Below are 23,476 nucleotides of genomic sequence, written 5' to 3' on the forward strand. Positions count from 1 at the left end.
TAACGAACCATTGTACGTACTACATTTCTGTAAATGACTGACCAAAAACCTTTTTAAAATGCTGAGGTTACTCTGTAAAGGAACTCTGTAGTTGTAACAGTAATTATTTTGAAGCACAACATTTCAGAGGACAAGGCTGATTTTCATTTTGCAATACGCGACTTCCTGTACAAAAACTTCAATGGTCTGTTGGAAACTTTTAAAGGGGCACCAATGCCAAGACCAGGGTCGACAGAAGCCATGACCTCACTCAGGAAGTCTATACAGGGAATAGGATGACAAATCAGAGGCACATACAGACATATCAGTCAGTGACTGTCCAGGTGAACTGAAAAAGCTCACCTTCAACTGCTTTACATCTTAAGGATACGTACAATGACACATCATGACAACAACAAGTGTCAATTACAGTCAGTGACTGTCTAAAACTCAAAAGGCTTGCTTATTACCCATGTCTATGGTCTACCAAGGTTTCTCATGATGTTAATGTACATGTATCATGGCAAAAATTACAGTCAGGAACTGTCTTTCTAAAACTAAAAGCATGCTTACCTATGTCTGAGTCTGTTAGCAGGCCTTGCTCGAGGCTTTGTAGTGGCTGATTTAGTTGCCAATGATGAGTTGTCTGAGCAAGCTCTATTCAACTGTGGGAGGCTTCCTCCGTTCCCAGAAAAGTGAAAAACATCTCGAAGTTCTTCTTCATACTCATACGCACCGTAGCTTTGCGTCAACCATTCTGGATCATCACTAATATGTAATGGTTGGATATATCTGCTAACATGTTCTGTTATACACCCATCTGATAAGGTACCATCAGTGGGTAGATTGCTCTTCAAATAGCGCACCGATTCAGACATTGTGCTTTTGTTGGATTTGGTCTTTTGTGTTGAATGCTGACTGTCAATACACTTCACTAGGAGGAAAGTTCATTCCGGCTGTTTACAAACAAAATATTTGTTTACTTTATCAGGGTTCAGAGCTTGACTCTAGAATTGAGATTAATCAACACTGTTTATTCAGATACTCAAGCAAACTTTGATTACAATAAAGTAATCCTAACTTCTGTGTATAATTGAAACTTTCAAGTAGGCCTAACATTTCTTGGTAAAGCCTCTGAAGTTCAGAACCTTAGCCACATGAGTGACGGCAGGAAGTACTGGTTAACTACATGAACTGGGCCCATTTTCACGGCTCTGCTGAGTTTGCTTTTAAATACTGTAAGAAAAGAAACAGCGCTTTTGGAAGCAAGGGATTCTGTGCTTACGTCAAGCCTACAAAATGTATTTCACGACTTCGCATGAAATTTTGCATTCTTCATTTACACATCTAGTGCAGAAATTCAGCACCTACCCTGCAAGCAGTAGACTTGTGGACAAGTCGTTAATGGTCCCACGCGGTGAGAAAGTCGAGTTGTCACTGCTCTCGCGCTAACTGCTGGTTGCCGACTTCTACTCCAGAGTCCGGCAGCGTGCAGTAGTCGCGCAACCGGTAGTTCGTGCGGAGAGCACCGCTGCAACTCGACTATCTCACCGCGTGGGACTATAAACGACTTGTCCACGAGTCTATGCAAGCAGGGAATGGTGAGCGTCAGCAGAGCCATGAAATTGGGCTCTGGTCATGCTGGCAAGAGTTCTAGCATGATTGACTGTTTGTTAGAACTGATTTCATCAAGAATCCCTGAAGAATCACATCCAAAATCAAGTTGTAGGATAAAACTATACATGGCAGATGGTACAGATTGATGGTACGGTACACACACAAATACAAACTAGATTGAAGAAATCATGCATTGATCCAGTGGAAAACTTTAATAGAAGAAATGGAGAGAGTAAAGAAATGAGAAGATAACAAGCATACACATCCAAGATTGTCAATAAACCAATCTAAAACTAAAATGCAGGGCTATTATATTGGAGCACTTGAACAAAAATACGTAGGCTTTAAGAAGATATTTCATCAATATCATAGCACACTATACAATGTGGGCCTACACACGTATACAAATTGACATCACAGTTGAGTATTACAGTGTAGGCTATGTCTTTAAGGAGCTTTACGAAACTAAAGCCCTGTCCTTACTTCCTGTGAATGCGAATGCACATGCGAATATCAAAAATTTGCAAAGAATAATTTAGCGCAGTTGAGACTGTCTCAACTCCTGCGAATTATTGTGACGTCAATATTCGCAGGAAATATGTATGAGCCAGGCTTGTAAAACCACAGATTCCCTCATGACTGGAGGAAGATTGTTCATGGTACATGCATTCATGGCTGTCTAATGGTAATTGATGAGTCAATCAGCGGTCTCCATCTACGTACATGACCCTGGCGTGGTTCTGGTCATCAATCCCTTAGCTATTTCCCCCCCCCCTCCTGAGTCCATGAGGAGTCTCCCCCTCCTTTTTATCAACTTTTGATTTGTTTTGTTACTTCAAAAAGTCTTCAATTCATCCAGGATAGTTGTTACGCAGTCATGACAAAACTGAGTTTGATAAACCTAATTGACCAGCCCCCGATTTCACGAAACTCATCGCAAGTAGTGACGCATCGTAGGGTTTGCGATGCGTCGCAGACCTATAAGACACGTCGCGGCTGCGACGAGTTCGCAACTTACGACGTGTAACTGGTCGCAACTTGCACTTGCGACGCTTCGCAGCGCTTCGTGAAATCGGGGCAGTGTACATAGTATTTATCTCGCCTGCCAGTAAGGTGGAATATACATTAGCGAACTACTTTTGTAAACAATGGTTTTCATCCGGTCTATTTGACATGTTTGACCATGAGCTGGGTCTGATAATCATGCCCTCGCAACCCCCCCCCCCCCGACCTTATATTTTTTCGGGTCAACCAAGGTCAAGGATTAAACAAACACAATCACATCCTGCATGTCCTCTGACTGAGTCCTGTGACCTTATCTGTCGATGTTACATGTAGTTATTGAATGGAGGATGTGTGACTTTGCTAGCGAAGGTTCACATATAAAAATATTGGTTATCCACTCCTAAAATTAACGACAATAAAACAATGCCTCAGCTACACGTACAAGTATCAGCTTTCAATATTGGAATAAAGTCTATTGAGACGCTTTTCAAAGACCAACTCAATCTAAGGCAATGTGCTCCTTTAATAATGTATTTTGACTGAAAGGTCCTGGAAAGATTAAAAAATAAGGTCACTTTTAAATTTATAAAATTTATACATTTCTAAAATTGCCATTTTAGCCCATTATCAGGTTGGAACCGATGAAAATCATAAACCACAGTAGGACAATGTATTAAAGCCATTAAATACACTTTCGGCACAAAAAAAAAGTTCACAGATTTACAAAACTTACAGGGTTTACAGAAGGTAATGGTGAAAGACTTCTCTTGAAATATTATTCCATGAAATGGTTTAGGCCTACTTTTCGAGAAAACATTAAAACAATTATCAGGGATTTATTTTAAACACACGTCATGACACGGCGAAACGTGCCGAAACAAGGGTGGGTTTTCCTTGTTATTTTCTCCCGACCCCGATGACCGATTGAGCCTAAATTTTCACAGGTTTGTTATTTTTTATATCAGTTGTGAATGATACACGAAGTGTGGGCCCTTGGACAATACTGTTTACCGAAAGTGTCCAATGGCTTTAATTTATTGTTTAAAGTTTAAACAATAAAACTTAAAAGCAAAATATTTGTTTAAAGTAAGCAATCAGCTATGTTGATTTGATCGGTGTAGTAGTATGCTAAATATTTTGTTACTTCAACCCAAAAGAAACAGGCCGAATTTCTTGGCTGTGCGTACTGCTGCGCGAAGTGCTGCGCTGGCTCTCAACTAATAAGTGTCCAATCCAAGGACAAAATGCAGAGAGTACGCACACGCACAAAAGGCAAAGTTCTCTGCTATATAAAACATAGTTCTTGCTTAGCTACAGTTTTATATGCCGATTGCTTGCATTTAATTTTTAATTAAGGAAAGCATGGAAATTGGGCTACAAATTAATAAAATTACTCCTAATGACTTTAATGAGACTGAGGGAGAGTGAGAAAATGTAATAACTATTATTATATTAATAGGCTTATAATATAATCAGCATGAATGATTAGACAATGTGTGTACTGTAGACCATAGACTGAGTGAATTATCAATAATTAAAAAAAAACATAAAAATAAACACAACAGCCTTGCCAGTGCCTGCTGCCTGAACATGTTCTTTGCTTGTTAATGTTACAAGTTGTACTTACGTGTTGTAGACTATCAATCAGCACCACATGACAGTGACACACATTCAGCCAGGACTAACGACAGCCTTCTGAGCTACTTTCTAAGTTTACGTTCGTGTGTGCCGTTCGTATGACGGAGTTTATCTCGTCCATGTCTCGTCCATACTGACCGCCGACAGGATCTATGAAATTTGCACAGGTGACTCAAAAATGTGTACAGTGGAAACTCTTTTTTTGCTACGGATGCAAGACATCTAACAACTGACTATTAAACTTGTTTCAGTCCGCACACCGTACGTACACGCAGGTGATCCTACCTAAACTTGCATCAGTCCTTGAAGACACTTTTTTTTGCTTTCGGGAACATCGCAGGCAGGCGTCAATTTTCAGAGAGTTTGTCTTTAGACAGCAAATCTTTTATACAGTTTTTCTGGGTTGCGTACCTGTGTTATCCCCCATACTTATATGCAGGTAAAGTGCACTAAAGAAACAACTAAAAACAATGGGGATCTGCTAAGATATCAGATCAGAAGAAAATAATTATGCTTATCATAGATCATGGCGGGATAGGTTATGGTAACCAAGGACTTGTACAAGACTAAAACAAGCTGATACAATGGTTAATAGTTACACTTCAAGTGGGTCGAATTTATTGCTTCTGTTACACCGGTGTGGCAGGAGATTCTGCCCCCCCCCCCCCAATATGGAAACAGTGTACATACAACTTTTTATGATAGCGCCCTCTTGTGATCTTCCTCAAGATCATGATAAATAAAAATTCTAGTACACAAATATTGTACACAAAACATTATGGTACTAAATTATACCCGCAACGAAAAAAAGCCACAAATTAAACAGAAGGGGTTGTTGGACTACACGCAAAGTTTTAATGTTTATGCTTTTAAGCCAGAGAACGCTGTGGGATTATTCTTTTTTTCACAAAGTCAATGAAGTTACTTTGATGGTTTATTTAATCTTAATTTTAATCTTAATTGAAAACATTCAAATTTACAAAAGTTTTAACAAAGTTGTTTACAGAAAAATGGAATTAACAATAAACAGGTTAAATCTGTTAACAAAGTTGTTTACAGAAAAATGGAATTAACAATAAACAGGTTAAATCTGTTAACACAAACCAAGACCATTGTTAGAAAAATAACCGAGTTATTATTATTTTGTTTGTCTAGACAAAATTAATAGTATCCTGGTGTCATGTGTTTTCAGTAGGATAACAGAAAGGGGTTGTTGGACTACACGCAAAGTTTGAATGTTTATGCTTTTAAGCCAGAGAACGCAGTGGGATTATTCTTTTTTTCACAAAATCAATGAAGTTTCTTTGATGGTTTATTTAATCTGAATTTTGATCTTAATTGAAAACATTCAAATTTACAAAAGTTTTAACAAAGTTGTTTACAGAAAAATGGAATTAACAATAAACAGGTTAAATCTGTTAACAAAGTTGTTTACAGAAAAATGGAATTAACAATAAACAGGTTAAATCTGTTAACACAACCCAAGACCATTGTAAGAAAAATAACCGAGTTATTATTATTTTGTTTGTCTGGACAAAGTTAATAGTATCCTGGTGTCATGTGTTTTCAGTAGGATATAACAGGAACATTGTTCACAATCAAAAACTAATTTTTTGTTTAAATCATCTATCCATTTTTTTAACAATAACATTACACTTTATGGTGTGTTGAATTTTTTTAAAGTTTTGGTTTTACGTTGCGAGAGACAGTCCGCCATTAACAGTGCATATGCACGACATTGGAGCAACGTCATATGTTTTCACACCTTTCATTGGTTGGTATTTTTTTTAATATTCAGAAGCTAGTATGGCGTGCAAAATAAATCAAAAATATTATTCAATTACTACTTAACAAATTTAATTACATTTTTGTGCTAAGGCATAATGGCTACTATATATTAGAATCCAGAGATATCATAATGCATGAAAGTAAAACACCCCACCCCCCTTGAAACACACACACTTCATAACAATCCGTTTCCCCCCATTTCAGACCAGTAATGTTTGGTTTCAGGAGATAAGAAACCAATCTATGATATTTTCTTTTTAATGTAGACTTAATTTTTATTACGCTTATCGGAATTTATTACAGCATGCAGTAAATAAAAAAAAAAAAATTGTGTAATTTTCACTTAAAATAATTATTTTAATATTTTCCCCACATTTGCCACCATAGAATCCAAAATAGTAACCACCTCACGTGATCCATCTAGTGACTAAAGCAGAATGAAACTCAATCTAGCAGATCGTAATTTTGTTTTGAACTTTCGAGGTTGGATGATGTTTCTTTGACTCATTTGAATGTTGGCATAATAATGCACTAGTGATTAGTACCAAAAATCAATCATTTTATAAATGTTTGAGCATAACCAACGACAGGAAACTTTATTCTCAGCATGATTAAGCCTGATGAAAATACAGACCGTGAGTAAACTGCATAGCTCCTGTCACCGGTGCAGCTTGCACAATCTCGCGGTAAACGGGAATCAAAGTTGGGGACCGAAAACATAATTATGAGGGTCGATCACGTGTGACGCTACGGTATAGATAATTGGTTGTTTTACAGCGCTTTTTTACATCCGAAGGGCGTCTCAAAGCGCTTAAACATAAAGTATTTTCTGCAAAGGTATGTGGGACTACAATTGAATTCTGATGATATCTACTCCTTGTACATAGCCCCATGTGATTTTTTACGTGGCGTATGCTGCCAATCCAGCCAGGAACACCGGGTGAACCCCCTTTTCTTTTCGACAAGTGCACTGGGTTTATTTACGTGCGTTACATAACACACGGAACCAACGGCTTTAGATCCCATCCGAAGTGCCTGTCAACCTTCAGTCAAGTGACAAGACATGAACCTTCTTCACTCCAGACAAGAGTGTTGCCCGTCATTCAGCGAGGCTAATAATTTAAAGTTCTCCCTTTCGGGGTTCACGCCTCCTAAAAAAAAAAAAAAAAAAATTCAATTAACACAAAACAAGAAATACAGATAATAGCATTGATTGTGAATAATTTCTTAGAATTCTTAGTACTTCAGTATCTCTTGAATCATTCTGGGTGTCTTTGGGGTGGGTTTGTAATGCCTACCCTACGAGGTCCTTACTAGCCACTTCTTTGTTTTCATGGGACCTCATTTCAACAGAAAGTGCAAAAGGTGTCCTCAACGTAGGCCGAGATACCGACTATTGTAGTGTCCGTCTATGAACATTTATTGGATCTGGACCAATACAAGCGAAATTAACACGAAAGAAAGGAGCTGACTTCATCGTGACACTCACCTATTTTTGAACAAAATCCGTTTAAAATGGACTGATTTTTTTTTTTTTTTTTTTTTTTTTTTTTGGGGGGGGGGGGAAACCAACACAATGTATGTGGTTTTTGCCCATCGTTTTCACTGCTATGATTGGCCGCACAGTTGAAGTAAAATCTTAGCGATTTGTTAAATCCAAACACATGCAGCACAGAACCCTAGCGGGTTTTCCCGCTACACTCAGAAAACAAATGGTAAAAAGATGTTATGTAAAAAAAGTTGTGTAAGAAACTACCTAAATTAAGTAAAACACGGCCAAAAATATGTACTGATTTGTAGTGTAAAAAAATCTATACATGTTTTGAGAGTAAGTATTGCAGTTAACCAAAGTTATGTAAGATTTACCAAAGTAAAGAGAAACTTTACATGGCATTGGTAGGTCTTACTAGGAACTGTGTTTACATGCAAGTTATGTTTTTTGTTTTTCCCCTCGTGTGCGCACGCGCGTCTGCGTGACAAGTTGCTAACGTCTCAGTCCATGCAGTCATGTCGTTCGTGCTCGTCGAGCAAAAGTAACAAGAAAGGTGAGTTTCTCAAAAGTTGTTACGATCTACAGTCATATCTACTGATGTGTGTCGTATTATTATTTGTTAGTTTTTACAACCATTCTGACCTACATGTTTGCCATAAACTTGAAGATGTATACAGCGCTATAGTGCTGATATAGCAAAACAACATGTTGCAACACGTTACAACACATGCCCACTTTATAGCGCTGCAGACATCTTCAAGTTTATGACAAAAATGTAGGCCGAAATGGTTGTAAAAACTAACAAATAATAATACGACACACATCAGTCTGTGTATATGACTGCAGATCGCAATTGTTTTTGAGAAACTCACCTTTCATTACGTCCATCAAGGAGCAAAATCCCCATGCTTGTAACTTTTGCTCGACGAGCACGAACAGGCAGTAAGGCCTTACTCAAACGTTCAGACGGGAAAAGGGTACAACGGTAAAAATATGTAATTGTGTACGACTACACACAATCCAAGTAAACATTTTACCTAAACAAACAGTAAAATAATAATAATTACACAGCTATAAGGTAAATTAAAGTTTTAACCCATACAAAGGGTAACGCGGAATAGTTTTACATGTCATAAAAGTGTAAGGTTTACACAATCGATGTGTAATATTTTACATATCCAGCGTTTACTTAAAATTTAGGTAAATATGTTTACTCCTAAACGAAGTAAGTTTGTAAGTATTTGTTGTGTAAGTTTTACCCTGCAACGAACTGGTAAAAGTTTACCTAACTGTTAGCAGGTTCACCCCCTGCCTCTAAAACATGGTTTTTTTTACACAACTTGTGTAAATATTTTTCTGAGTGTAGTTATTGATAAGCGATTTGACAAATCTTCACAAATTTGGGTTTAGAATGCCCCACAGTTTCGAACATTCCTCTGCAAACACCCATTTTCTCATGGACAATGTTTACTACTTACCCCTTTCCACAGCGGAATTCCCATAGTCCAAAGAAACATATCACGAGCATGGTTGCTATGTTAACACCGGCAAGGACTGTCCCAGCTTTGCTAAATCCAAGATGGTCGGTTAATAGACCTCCCAAAGGTGCACCGATCGTTACTCTGCAAATAAATTTAAATAAATACAAAACATAATAACATAATAAGCAAAGACGAGCATTTTGGTTTTACTATTATTTGAAACTTTGTGTACGCCGGTATCCCGCCGCAAGTGGCACTCATATGGCGCTGCTGAACGAAACCAAACAACAAGCAATGAAAGTAGCATCAAAAAAATAGTAAATACACTAAACAAACTGCTTCTTTATGTACATGAGTTTTGAAACTGTTCTTGAATATTCCAAGTTATGCATATTGCAAGTATTTTGAGTTTGAAAGTTTCACAGTTTCAGGTAAAGGGAGTTCCAAAGCCTGGGTGCTGCGCTCTGAAAACTTCTCTCCCCTTTTTTGATGATTTGTCGTTTTTTTTCCTGAATATGAGTTTGTGTTTTTGACTATTAATGTAAGCCACGATGTCCTGGGGTATTTATATCTGCACAAGGTCATGGGACATCACCTTGTAGATAAATGAGCCTTCTTGTTGGCAACATCAATCTTGCCTTAAGCTGACAGTGTTATAGCAGAAGTTATTAATCAACACCTCTACTTCAAGGTGGATTATATCGAAATAATTTTATGTCAAATACTAACCCTATTGAGGTGGACGAGAGCCAGAGTCCTGATATAACACCCATGTCTCCTAAACCTTGGGGTAGTCCATACCATCTATATAGAATACGAGCAAACATTTAAATAGTTGTACCATTGAAAGCAACAGGGCCCGAGCCAGAGTCCTGATATAACACCCATGTCTCCTAAACCTTGGGGTAGTCCATACCATCTATATAGAATACGAGCAAACATTTAAATAGTTGTACCATTGAAAGCAACAGGTCTCGAGCCAGAGTCCTGATATAACACTCATGTCTCCTAAACCTTGGGCCATCTATATAGAATACAAGGAAACATTTAAATAGTTGTACCATTGAAAGCAACAGGGCCCGAGCCAGAGTCCTGATATAACACTCATGTCTCCTAAACCTTGGGGTAGCCCATACCATCTATATAGAATACGAGGAAACATTTAAATAGTTGTACCATTGAAAGCAACAGGTCTCGAGCCAGAGTCCTGATATAACACTCATGTCTCCTAAACCTTGGGGTAGTCCATACCATCTATATAGAATACGAGGAAACATTTAACTACATGTAGTTGTATCTGCTTAAGCACAGAAAGAAGCATAGCACAACATGCTTACCAGAATAACGTTATTTCAGCCAAAAAGGTAGTTAACACTTTTTGACTTGTTCATTTCTGCTGTGCACAAAACTGTTAATCAAGTAGTAGTGTTCTATCTAAAATAAGCAGCTCGATATGAAGATGGGACCTGTTTTTTTTTTATCAGCAGATTTTATTTGATTGATATAATAATCGGTTCGACAGAAACATTTTTAACTAGTCTCCCAGTATAATCTACATGGGGTGGCTCTATGTTTCTCTGTTGTCTATATACATAATATTTATCATCATTATTTTGCTATAGTTTCTTGTTTTTGTTTTATTTTATTTTTTTTAATTTGATAACTGAGTTGTAGAGATTACCAAAGCCCAAGTTTTGTTTTGCATTCAACTTTTTAAAGCCTTTCTATATTTGTCTGTCAGGCTTTGGGGGTTATTAAATTTTCGTTCAGAATACTAATCTGTTAATTAACTATTCCTGGGATCAGAGAATTGACAACAAAACAGTGCAATTTTAAACTTTATTTGTTATTCCATATGTTATTTGGAAAACAGAAAACAGTAGGCCTACCACTTGCAAAAGTTAGAGTGGTTAAATTGTTACACGTGAATAAATGAATTGCACTTTGCGTCATCGACGGTCGATCCTAGACCGCCACTTTTGACGCGGGCAAGGCTATCGTTTGGGAGGTTTAGCTGCACGATACGCGTGAACGTGAACGTCAGAAAAAAATCGTGTCGTTTCTAGGTAACGTAAACACTTTGGACTTTTTGCATGTACATACCCAACGTAAAAGTAGTAACTTTACGTATGCTAAAAACGTGAGATTTTAGTAACACAAATTTCTGACGTTCATGTTTACGTTCACGTTCACGTTCACGTTCACGCATTTGCTCATTGCGCTAGAAACCACCCTATTGGCTGAGGGTTTTGTGCGCAGCGCGAATCATCCAACATGGCGGGTGATGACGTCATGGGCAGTTCACCTATTGCCTTGAACTTACTGTGATGTGATTAACATATCAACGAGTGTAGGCATGGCAACCATAGCCATGGAGACAGCACCAATCACTATTGATGCAACAATAATGTACTTGTGCCTGCGATAAAAAAAACAAGTGGGCGTCATCATCAGTAGCTGTGTTCGCTACATACCAGCAGCCGATTTCACGATACGCTATAATAGGATTAATCCTATATCGAGTTAGGACGAGTAACCCGTCCTAACTTAGGATAAGTTCAATGCGTCCCAACGTCCATGGATACGGAACTGAACTCGTCCTAAAGTCATAAGATTAATCTTATGTTAGGGGGAGTATGGTGAAATCGACGGCTGGTCATGACTTCACAACAAACTACATGTTAATAAATTCATACGAAAGGCACTGGATACTATTGGTAATGCTCCAAAATACATGGTAGTGTAACAACTTACTAGGTAACGAACAATGGAGAGCTGTTGATAGTTTAAAACATTGTGAGAAACGGCTCCATCTGAACATGGAGGTAGAAATAGTAACGTAGTTTTTGAGAAACATGTTATTTCTCACTCAATAATACATGTAACAACAACAAAAAACTTCAGCTGAGGCCTTTTATTAGGCATTTGAAAGCAGACAAAGTAATGCAACAGGGTGTTCTTTAATTCATTATTCTCTTGTAATTCGACCAATTGATCCAACATTTTGACATGTTTGTTATTTTATGCATAATGTTGGAATACACCAAGTGAGAACACTGGTCTTTGACAATTACCAAACGTGTTCAGTGCATGAGAAACGAGGTTTCTCATAATGTACTCTCTGTATTGTGACATTACACTTCGCTTAGATCATCAAAGGAACACATTGTCTTGGATCGGTCGAGTCTTTGAAGAGTTGGTCTTTGAAGAGTTGGTCTTTGATGAGCAAAACCAGCTTCTTACCCAACATTTACCGCGGTACAATTGCTGACTGTGTAAGAGTGATGAACCTCTTGTTATGAAATGCATGGTTAGAAGGATGTTTTAAAAGTAGAACACAATGATCCACACAAATATGGCTCGAAAGTGCATGGTTTTCCTTATACGTCGAGGACTTACAGGGCACGCCATTTTGTGGAGTCAAGTTTTTGACTCCATAACATGGCCCACCGTGTTAGTTCGCAAAGTAAAAGAAAAATCACGCGATTTTAAGGAACATTTACGTGGATCATTGTGTTGTACTTTTAAAACATCTTTCTTCCCAAATGCATTTTATAACAAACGGTTCTAAACGCTTTTTATACACCAACTCGACCGATCCAAGGCAACGTGTCCCTTTAAAGGAACACGTTGCCTTGGATCGGTCGAGTTGGTATTTGGAAAAGCGTTTGTAACTGTTTTTTATAAAATGCATGTATGGGTAGAAAGTTGTTGTAAAAGTAGAATACAATGATCCACACAAACTTGCCTCGAAATTGCACGGTTTTCCTTTTACCTCGTCGACTAACACGTTCGGCCATTTATGGGAGTCAAATTTTTGACTCCCATAAATGGCCGACCATGTTAGTTCACGCAGTAAAAGGAAAACCACGCAATTTCGAGGTAAACTTGTGTGGATCATTGTATTCTACTTTTAAAACATCTTTCCAACCATATGCATTTTCAAACAAATGGTTTCAAACACTTTTTATAGACCAACTCGTCCGATCCAAAGCAACATGTTCCTTTAACTGTATGTAACTGTTTATCAAAGCTAAAGAAAAGAAACAGGAGAGGTAAAACTTACGGATTTATATTTAGAAGTGGAGAAGGCCCGAGGAAAAGGAAAAACATCGCACAGCCAAAAGATCCAATTGAAATCATAATCCTGGTATTTTTCTGAAAAAAAAAAAAAAATGCGTATCAAGAAATGATCGGCAGTATTAGAGCATGCTGCATCTTATCAAGAAATAACAATAAATCATTTATTAATTTATTCATGTATTCATTTATTCATTATTATTAATACCGAGGTTAATATAATTCTTGAAATAACATCCGCTAAACAGCAAGTTCCACCCTACCTTTTTATCTGCGATGTAGCCCCAAAAAATAGAAGCAATGGCATACGATCCACCAAGGAGACCAAACATGCAACTGATTTCAACAACATCAAACTGAAGCTGTAAAAGTAACAAACGGAAAAGTAGATATTGATTTTTGTTTAATCCTTTGCTCTCTTTTCCAACCTTAAATTGATATGTATTAATTATGTTTGTACAATTAATAATAGATTTGAGGCATTCCATGGTGAGGTATCAATATATATTTGATTTGCGTAACACCATGTGTGTATCTACTTGCTAGATAGAGTTTGTTCTTAGAGAACTGTCTTGTTTTATTCTACAACCGCGGAGCAGATTTATCGGATGTTCGGGAGACTTCTAAGTTCTGAAAAGAACTTTGTGCTTTTAACTACTACCCGGGAGGAAGGTATAGAACATTGGCTGGGACTACTACTTTTTAGCTTAGGATCGTAATTAACTGCACTGTACCGCGGAGTCCGTTCTCTATGTATACTTGTTTATGCATCTGCAGAAGGTCGGGAGACGCACGTGTATGTGCGCTGCGCGTTATTTTGCTCACAGCCAAACTGTCCTTCTTAAATCGAGCACTAAAATCCAATTCAACTGACCTCTTTAAGATGAAGTGCTAGTGTAGGGTCGATGAACCCATATGTGGAATTCACAATCAGTGACACACCCAAAGCAAGCCACATGGCAGGAAGCGTCAAGACTTTCTTAAATGAGCCCGTAGTCTGAGACTCACAAGCTGGAAAGAAAAGTTGAGATTGTAGAGAAACAATTAAATCCAGAGAAACAAGGATGTGTATAGAGAAATAATGGGATGAATGAAACAGAGACACAATGAGATGTTGAGAAACAATGACATGTAAAACAATGAGATGGTGTAGAGAAACAATGACATGTCGAGAAACAATGAGATGTAGAAAAAACAAAGAAAGTTTACCAAAGGATGCGAGGCGCGTAAGGATATTAGAAATGCCAAAGTGATGGTGACAACAGCTACAGATTGGAAAACAGGTAAGTTATGAGACCCTTTTTAAAGGACAGTTTATTCAAAGTACAAGTCGAGACAACTAATGTACAGAAATGCCACCAAACACAGGAAGAAACTACATTAAATATAAAGACAGAAATTTGTTTTTTAAACAACACAACATACAATATCTTACCATACTGTGGCATTATGGCAACGTTGATTACAACAACCAGTAAATCAAAACCTCCACAAATAAAGAACGGAAGTCTAAAACCCCCAGCCTGTTAAAAAAAAAACCATTTAATTGATCATAATAATAATAATTACAATAATAACAGGTAGAAACGCTCCCCATAACTATATCACAGCTCTACAAACAAATGAAAATGCACAATAAATAAACAATAAAATCTTATCGGAAAAGCTACAGCTAATAAATCACATAACACATATTGTGTGTTAGCATTGTATACTCAGTACTTTCCCGAATCCGGTGAAAAAATTGAGTTAATTGGTCATCCAAGTCGCGAGAAAATGGTGAAAGAAAAAACACACTTGTTGAACGAATTTGTGTGCTTAATTCGAATAGGAAAGTTTTTTAGTGAGAAACTACCTCTTTCTCAAAATCTATGCTACTTTAGAGGGAACCGTTTCTCACAATGTTTTATCAACATTTCTCCAATGCTTGTTACCAAGTCAGTTTTTAAAGGAACACGTTGCCTTGGATCGGTCGAGTTGGTCTTTGAAAAGCGTTTGTAACCATTTTTTATAAAATGCATATGGATAGAAAGATGTTGTAAAAGTAGAATACAATGATCCACACAAACATGCCTCTAAATTGCACGGTTTTCCTTTTACCTTGTCGACTAACACGGTCGGCCATTTATGGGAGTCAAATTTTTGACTCCCATAAATGACCGACCGTGTTAGTTCGCACAGTACACGGAAACCCACGCAATTTCGAGGCAAACTTGTGTGGATAGTTGTATTCTACTTTTAAAACATCTTTCCAACCATATGCATTTTATAAAAAAGGGGTTACAAACGCTTTTTATAGACCAACTCGTCCGATCCAAGGCAACGTGTTCCTTTAAGTTAATATTTGTTTTGAGTAATTAGCAAAGTCTATAAGAAGATTTAAAAGCTACTCACCTGATACAATAAACCCCCAATAGCTGGACCAGCTGCAAAACCTATCCCAACCATCACATCATTTAAACTCTGAAAAAAAATTTTTTTCCACATAATAAATATATATATTCACGACTATTAATTCTGAAATAGGAACTTTGATTGGCTGTAATTTTCCCGCTTCTTTCCGGATCCTTCCCTTTCCCCTCTCTTTTTCTATAAATGGATATGTATTTGTTTGTTATACTTGTTTTATGCGTCTGTAGAAGGTCCGGTTTGTATGAAAGCTAAGACCATCTACCCTGACTCCTACGTGACTGTAATTGTATCTTCCACTAATTGTTATTTTGTTCTCTTTTTGCGCTTGGCATTTTGTATAAGGCGCCTTTACAAAGGTATGTATAATTATTATTATTATTATTATCAACAATAAACCCAAAAAATGAATTGAGACAATTTCAAGATTAGTCTTCTTGAGATGACGTAGTCTGTTTATGCAATATAAAACATGTTATAGGATATATCCACTAAAATGTTTACTTTCAGAGTTTGTACTTTTAAGGTTTGAAAATCTTTTCAGTGATAAGACCTTAAACAAGTTAACACTTAGGAAACAACTTCCTAACTTTAAAGCCTTTATACACTTTCGGTAAACAGTATTGTCCAAGTCCCACACTTCGTGTATCACAATTTATAATTATATAAAATAACAAACCTATGAAAATTAAGGCTCAATCGATCATCGGAGTCGGGAGAAAATAACGGGAAAACCCTCTTGTTTCCGCGCGTTTCGCCGTGTCATGACATGTGTTTAAAATAAATCCGTAAATCTCGCTATCGAGAATTTGGTCATTGTTTTAATTTTTCTCAAAAAGTAAAGCATTTCATGGATCAATATTTCAAGAGAAGTCTTTCACCATTACCTTCTGTAAACCCTGTAAAGTACTAAGCGAACATGTGTCAAAATTTTTACAAGAATACAACTTTGTTTTGCTCTTTACAGTCTCACTTCTAGAATGTTCAGACTATCTTTAGGAAGGTCAATCACTACAAAATCTTCTTCTTAGTATTTCAATAGACCTACAAATACTTTCGATAAAACCTTACCACCACAGTTCCTTTTAAATCCGGAAAGGTGTGAGCCAAAATGGCGGATGCAGATGTAAAACTAGCAGCAAGTCCTAAACCTTCAACAACCCTTAGCAGGAAACAGAATGCTGTAAATGTAGCTAGTGTTGGCATATCACCAACCAAACTGTTAAAAGTAAGACAATTCATTCAAGATGAGTAAATTCCTAAACAATGGATAGAGTCATCCAAAAGGAAACAGTTTTTGCCAATTTTAAATCAATCTAATTGCTCGTTTTTCTTGATATGAATAATTTCTAAAATTGTCACTCCTTAACAAAACAATACGGCGAATGAAAATTAATACAAGCCACGGTCAGAAGTATAGCTTACCCAAACATCATGTTGGACCCACCCACAAGAAAGGAGCCAGCTATGAACATGAAACGAGCTCCAACAACAGGTAGCTGGTAACAAAAATACCAACAAATATCATAAACATTTATAAAAATCGTATTAGAGTACTTTTGGGTGTTTGGTTGCAATATATAGAATGGGGGTTGTTTGGATGAAAAAGACACTTTAAAGGCAGTGAACACTATTGTTAATCGTCAAATACATAGTCCTTACAGTTGGTGTACCTCAACATATGCATAAAAAACGTGAAAGTTTGAGCACAATCGGTCGTCAAAGTTGCGAGATAGTAATGAAAGAAAAAAACACCCTCCTCACACGAAGTTGTGTGCTTTCAGATGCTTGATTTCGAGACCTCAAATTCTAAATCTGAGGTCTCGAAATCAAATTCATGGTAAATAACTTTTTTTCTCGAAAACTACATTACTTTAGAGGGAGATGTTTCTCACAAATGTTTATACTATCAACCTCTCCCTTTTGCTCTTAATCAAGTAAGGTTTTATGCTAATAATTATTTTGAGTAATTACCAATAGTGTCCACTGGCTTTAAGCCCTTCCATGCTAGGCCCCTCCCATTATTACCATCCATTCTTTATAGCATGGGGCCCGCAGGTATATCAATCTTATCGCAGCCCAAAACACTTGGGTGCTAAAACAGAGTGGAGTGTTTGGATGGATGTGGTACTGCCCACTGTCAGCGTCATTTGTTTCGAAAGGGAAGGGGATTGGTTAAAGGAACACGTTGCCTTGGATCGGTCGAGTTGGTCTTTGAAAAGCGTTTGTAACCGTTTTTTATAAAATGCATATGGGTAGAAAGATGTTGTAAAAGTAGAATACAATGATCCACACAAACATGCCTCGAAATTGCACGGTTTTCCTTTTACCTCGTCGACTAACACGGTCGGCCATTTATGGGAGTCAAATTTTTGACTCCCATAATAAATGGCCGACCGTGTTAGTTCGCACAGTAAAAGGAAAACCACGCAATTTCGAGGCAAACTTGTGTGGATCATTGTATTCTACTTTTAAAACATCTTTCCAACCATATGCATTTTATATAAAAAAAGGTAACAAACGCTTTTTATAGACCAACTCGTCCGATCCAAGGCAACGTGTTCCTGTAATAAGTTTGCATTACTTTTAATCAAGGAAACTTACAAATACACCAATTACGAACTCACTCCGTGTTACTGCAACGATCCTCTATGCTAGAGTAGTAGTCCCAGCCGAGTTTCTACCTTCCACCCAGGTAGCAGTTAAAAACAGATTTTTTTTTCTCAGAACTAAGAAGTCCCCGGAAAATCCGAACAATATACTGCGCGACATTTCTATAAAGAACAAACTTTACCTGGCAAGTAAGTGTTTATACCGCAAACATTATTGAAACTTACAAACTTTCCACAGATTGGTGAACCAACACTCGATGCGAGAGAATACGCCGTGAACACAAAACCAATCACTGATTGTGACATCCCTTTGGCCTCAGCCTGCAATTTGAGACAAAATCGAGATGGATTATTTTACTCTGAAGAGAGAAGTGTTTGATCGGTCCAACTATTTTGCTATAATAGTGACTTTAGTCAGTATAATACCAGTGTGTCTTTCAAGGCCGCGAAGTTTAGTGCTTCAAATACTGTTTGGATGTCGGCCAGTAACTCAAAGGAACACTTTGCTTTGGATCGGACGAGTTGGTCTATAAAAAGCGTTTGTAACCGTTTGTTATAAAATGCATATGGTTAGAAAGATGTTGTACAGGTAGAATGCGATGAAAATTGCGTGGTTTTCGTTTTACATCGTCGACTAACACGGTTTTAAGGGAGTCATGTTTTACTCCCAGAAATGGGAGTCATTTTTGACTCCCATAAACGACCGATCGTGTTTCTTCGCTACGTAAAAGGAAAACCGTGCAATTCCGAGGTTTGTTTGTGTGGATCAGTATGTTCTACTTTTAAATCATCTTTCTAACCATATGCGTTTCGTATAAACAAACGATTTCAAAGACCAACTCGACTGATCCAAGGCAACGTGTCCCTTCATTGAAATGTTTTTTCTTTACAAACCTCTATTGGAAAGAAGGCAGCCAGGATGGAAAATGACATAGTATTTGCTAATGTTGCTAGGATAATCAGAACCATGGACAGTTTTTGGTGTGTCGTGAGCTTGGGTTTCTCTTCTTCATCATTGTCCATAGACTCATCAATACTGTCCTCATAACTCGGATCACTGTCACATGATGTGGGCGGTCCTTCAACTTTAGCCTCCTGCCATTGGCTATTGGTTTCTAGTAACTTCGCATCATCAATTATTATGCGTGACGTTTCTTGGATACTGTGTGCTGATTGGCTTTCGCTATGATTGTCAGGAAACGATGTTGCTAACATGGGAGTGATTTCCTCACTTCCATTTAGGGGTTCGGTTTCCATTATGTTTGATGTCTTCTGATGCAACACGGTTCTTTTCGTTATCTGGTTACACAAAAATATAAAATAACAAGGTAAAAATTATATAAATGTCGCTTACCCAACATTAAAGACAGACAACTAGTTTGTCAACAAAACTGTGATTGAATTAGTGGCTTCATTTCACCTGCTTCTTGGTTTACATTTATTCATCTTAATCTTCCGGCTTGAACTTGAATTCAATGCATTTCTTTCGACTTTTTTGTGCTATGGACATGTATTTCTAGTGCGATGTCTGTCAACGAAGACAGCCCTGGCGCAAAAACAAGAACTCTGAATGACGTAAGACAACAAACAGCTAGTTAGGTTTCCAAAGACAAGTACGATGATTAAGGTCTATAAATCCAAGGTTTGGCACTAGATTTAAATTTTTCCCTTGGCACATTCGTTAAATCTCCCCCCAAAATCGGGGGTAAACATAATGCGCGTGCGTAGGTTTCCCGCAGAGCCTGCCCCCTTTTTTTGGGGGGGGGGGAGGGGGAGATTTAACGAATGTGCCAAGACTCTCCTGTGATAGCGGTTCTCCTGTGATACCGGTTCGTGGTTGATAGCGCGTTGGGGGTGATAGCGCGCTCTCTTGTTACAAATCCAGGAGAGTGTTGAACCAAGACTAGGCCGACAGCCTTGTCGGGTCTGTATCTTCCCGGTTAAGTGTGTTGTATTGAAAAAATTCCACTAGTGGACGAAATTGGGGGAGGGGGGCTCTAGGATATGCTTGTACGCAGCTTATGAATATTAACAATCTTTCGTCTGACCAATTACAGACGACACAGGATGGGAAGCAAATGAATTATTCATTTTGACGTCCAATCACGCACGCCTATCATGCACGCTGAGCGTGTGTTGTGGTGGTGTGTAATAATGTAGACACGTCTCGTCTTTCGCGGGCATTATGGAAATGAGCTGACCGTGGGGGAACTCTTCGTTTATTATCGTAATGAGGTCAGTGGCTTCAACACAGACTGTCGGCCTGACGGCCTCCGCATGCAGAGTGAATACGGGTGGGTTTTATACAACGGCGGTCTTTTTCGGAGTGAATAATTCGACTGCCTTGAGCAAGACTAGAAGGTATGCAGTCTTACACTTTCACTATACACGGTTATACAAAGCACACACAACTACAAAAGACTAATGTCAAAGAGAGTTATAGTTCACGCAGGTATTAGTATACATGGGTTTTGGTTGCATTATCCCTAGCGCTTTGCATCCTTTGGAAAAGGCGCTTTATAAATTCGGTTATTATCATTATCATTATCATTGTCATTATCATTATCATTATCATTATCATTATCATTATCATTATCATTATCATTATCATTATCATTATCATTATCATTATCATTATCATTATCATTATCATTATCATTATCATTATCATTATCATTATCATTATCATTATCATTATCATTATCATTATCATTATCATTATCATTATCATTATCATTATCATTATCATTATCATTATCATTATCATTATCATTATCATTATCATTATCATTATCATTATCATTATCATTATCATTATCATTATCATTATCATTATCATTATCATTATCATTATCATTATCATTATCATTATCATTATCATTATCATTATCATTATCATTATCATTATCATTATCATTATTATTATTATTATTATTATTATTATTATTATTATTATTATTATTATTATTATTATTATTATTATTATTATTATTATTATTATTATTATTATTATTATTATTATTATTATTATTATTATTATTATTATAATAGTACCCATGACAGTCTACCTGCAACCTATGCGTTAATATAAGCGTATTTGCCGGGCTTTATCTGCGGGGGTTTGGTGTGGTTTTTCATGCGTGATCTCGGTTCCAAATAGCTTCTGAAAAGTATTGGAAATGAAGCAGTACATTGAAATGAAGAGCATATCTGCATGAAAAAAAAAAAAATCGGTGCAACTCAAGTTCTAAAAAGAGAAATTTGTACGTATAAAACGGCTTCAAAAAGAAAGAAACCAAGTCCCCAAAACACGGCAAATTTTCCCGTTATGAATGTAGGCAACAGTCCACAATAAGTATATAATATGGATAGATTATCTCATATTCTTCCCGGAAATGTTGAAAACGAGACCGGCTCGTACCTAGTTCAGTTAGGATACAGCGATTTCCACCGGTAGTCCAAAAATCAACCATTAATTAGCATGGTTTTCCTCACGGAGTGGTGATGTCTTGTACGGGAACTATGACCGAATGAATTCAGCTCATTTTTATTTTCTGTCAAATAACGTTGTATCTTTAAAGACACTGCACACTATTGGTAACTGTCAAAACCCAGTCTTCGCACTTTGTGTATCTCAACATAATATGCATAAAATAACAAACCTCTGAAAATTTAAGCTCGATTAGTCGTCGGAGTTGCGAGATACTATGAAAGAAAAGAAAAAACAAACACCTTGTCACACAAAAGTGTGTGCTTTCAGATGCTTGATTTCGAGACCTCAAATTCTAAATTTGAGGTCTCGAAATCAAATTTGTGAAACATTACTTCTTTCTCGAAAACTATGTCACTTCAGAGGGAGCCGTGCCTCACAAAGTTTTATACTATCAACAGCTCTCCATACTCGTTATACGAAGTAAGGTTTTATGCTGATAATTATTTGGAGTAATTACCAATAGTGTCAAGTTGTTATAGCGCCTGATCACACCGTATCGAAGCCCTCAATGTAGTACTTTTTCTTCAGGGATGAGGAGCTGTACGTTTTAAAAAACGAGACCTATTCCAGAAGAAAACAATATTAATATAATGTACTGGACCTACTGGTTGCAATCTGAAGGCTGATCTTAGTTTGGGTAAGAACTGGAGCACAATTTTGGAGCCCAATTTCACCGGACCCACACACTAAAGATTGAAGTATTCTGAAAATTTACACCTGTGAAAACTTTATATCGAAAATCAAAGGGTTAAGTTTGTTTGTGCACAGAGTAAGATGATGTTTTTATGCAAACTATATTGGGTCCCTATGACTGTTCTTTCATCCCACACCCTTTTTGTCGACATCTAAGTTTACCCATCAATAAATTACTACTTTAAAAGAGTGTTGTAGGGTTGTTCAACAAACATGAAATCAGCTTAATTGATCCACACTCGTTTGTAGAGCTGGGATCCCCCCCCCCCCCCCCAGCTCAGCTCCGAGGTTGACGCACCGGGTGAAGGAAGGTGCGCTGGCACACCAGCCACGATTATCGTTCGGAGCGGAGATAATTATGGGTAACCATTTCGGCTTGCTTGGTATAGGCTTGATTTGCAGGGACAGTATACACCTTTATGTTGTCGACTCATATTTCGTTTGGCAAAGTGCGGAAATTTAAAATGACTCGGGGACAGACGTTGAATTTAGGAAAATACTGACGCACTTTCAAAATGGTGACGCCGGGAAAGTTGATGACAAATTCATACTTAAAGCATCGTCGGTGAGTGACGTTCATGGTTGTTACTGTGTCAACCTACCTTGATTAGATGGTGTTACCGCAAATCGTTACTATACGCATTTCAACTATGCGAAGTTTCACCTACAAACTAGATTAGTTTCCATCTGTAAGGATGCTTTTTGTGTCCGATCAGATGTTGTTTCTCTTCCAAGTGTTGTGGTGCATTTTGTGAAGCGTTTTAAATTCCTTAAATTCTTTTACTGCGCCTCATCAGGTTTGTTAGGCCGACTATTACAAATGCAATGATAAATCTCAGCTCACATTCGTACGTTTTTCAAAAGCTTTCTGCTTGATTGAGTATTTCCAAAGAGCAAGAGCCCAATTCGATTGGGACAATGAGAGACGTTTGTCAACATGCAACAATGTGACCCCTGACAAGAGCTGGGGACAGCCCACAAGTGACCCACTCCACAAGCACTACTAGGGGCTGACCCGTGCCTCACAATGTTTTATACTATCAACAGCTCTCCATACTCGTTTACCACGTAAGGTTTCATTTGGAGTAATTACCAATAGTGTCAAGTTGTTATAGCGCCTGATCACACCGTATCGAAGCCCTCAATGTAGTACTTTTTCTTCAGGGATGAGGAGCTGTACGTTAAGAAA

General features: G+C 37.5%; 2 protein-coding genes across 3 annotated transcripts in view; both read right to left on the bottom strand.

Moving 5' to 3' along the window:
- The window catches only part of LOC139949895 (DENN domain-containing protein 3-like), a 38,257-nt gene extending 33,860 nt beyond the window's left edge, over positions 1-4,397 (bottom strand). For both annotated transcript variants that reach the window (XM_071948463.1, XM_071948462.1), the window contains exons 1-2: positions 4,229-4,397; positions 553-935 (exon numbers count right to left, since the gene is read on the bottom strand). In XM_071948463.1, the coding sequence (XP_071804564.1) occupies positions 553-857 (305 nt within the window). In that variant the 5' untranslated portion in view covers positions 858-935; positions 4,229-4,397. The remainder of the gene's footprint in view (positions 1-552; positions 936-4,228) is intronic.
- A 1,927-nt stretch (positions 4,398-6,324) lies between these two features.
- On the bottom strand, positions 6,325-23,141 carry LOC139949958 (MFS-type transporter SLC18B1-like). Its single transcript, XM_071948550.1, has 15 exons — positions 22,890-23,141; positions 22,052-22,155; positions 18,996-19,400; positions 18,327-18,422; positions 16,915-16,988; positions 16,561-16,708; positions 15,475-15,543; positions 14,516-14,603; positions 13,955-14,091; positions 13,344-13,442; positions 13,067-13,158; positions 11,324-11,419; positions 9,730-9,804; positions 8,998-9,141; positions 6,325-7,178 (listed from the first exon to the last, which is right to left on the bottom strand). Exons 3-15 carry the CDS (start codon positions 19,356-19,358, stop codon positions 7,148-7,150), a joined length of 1,512 nt encoding a protein of 503 aa, XP_071804651.1. The 5' UTR covers positions 19,359-19,400; positions 22,052-22,155; positions 22,890-23,141; the 3' UTR covers positions 6,325-7,147.
- Positions 23,142-23,476: the final 335 nt, after the last annotated feature.

The sequence above is a fragment of the Asterias amurensis genome, chromosome 17 (genome assembly GCF_032118995.1).
Source record: "Asterias amurensis chromosome 17, ASM3211899v1".
Classification (NCBI taxonomy): Eukaryota; Metazoa; Echinodermata; class Asteroidea; order Forcipulatida; family Asteriidae; genus Asterias; species Asterias amurensis.

Coding starts and splice junctions, on each gene's coding strand:
- LOC139949958 (XM_071948550.1), bottom strand. CDS start 19,358: ATGGAAACCGAACCCCTAAATGGAAGTGAGGAAATCACTCCCATGTTA. Junction 18,423..18,995: donor CTGCCTTCTTTCCAATAGAG/GTTTGTAAAGAA, acceptor CTCAAATTGCAG/GCTGAGGCCAAAGGGATGTC. Junction 11,420..13,066: donor CCACTTCTAAATATAAATCC/GTAAGTTTTACC, acceptor TTTTTATCGCAG/GCACAAGTACATTATTGTTG.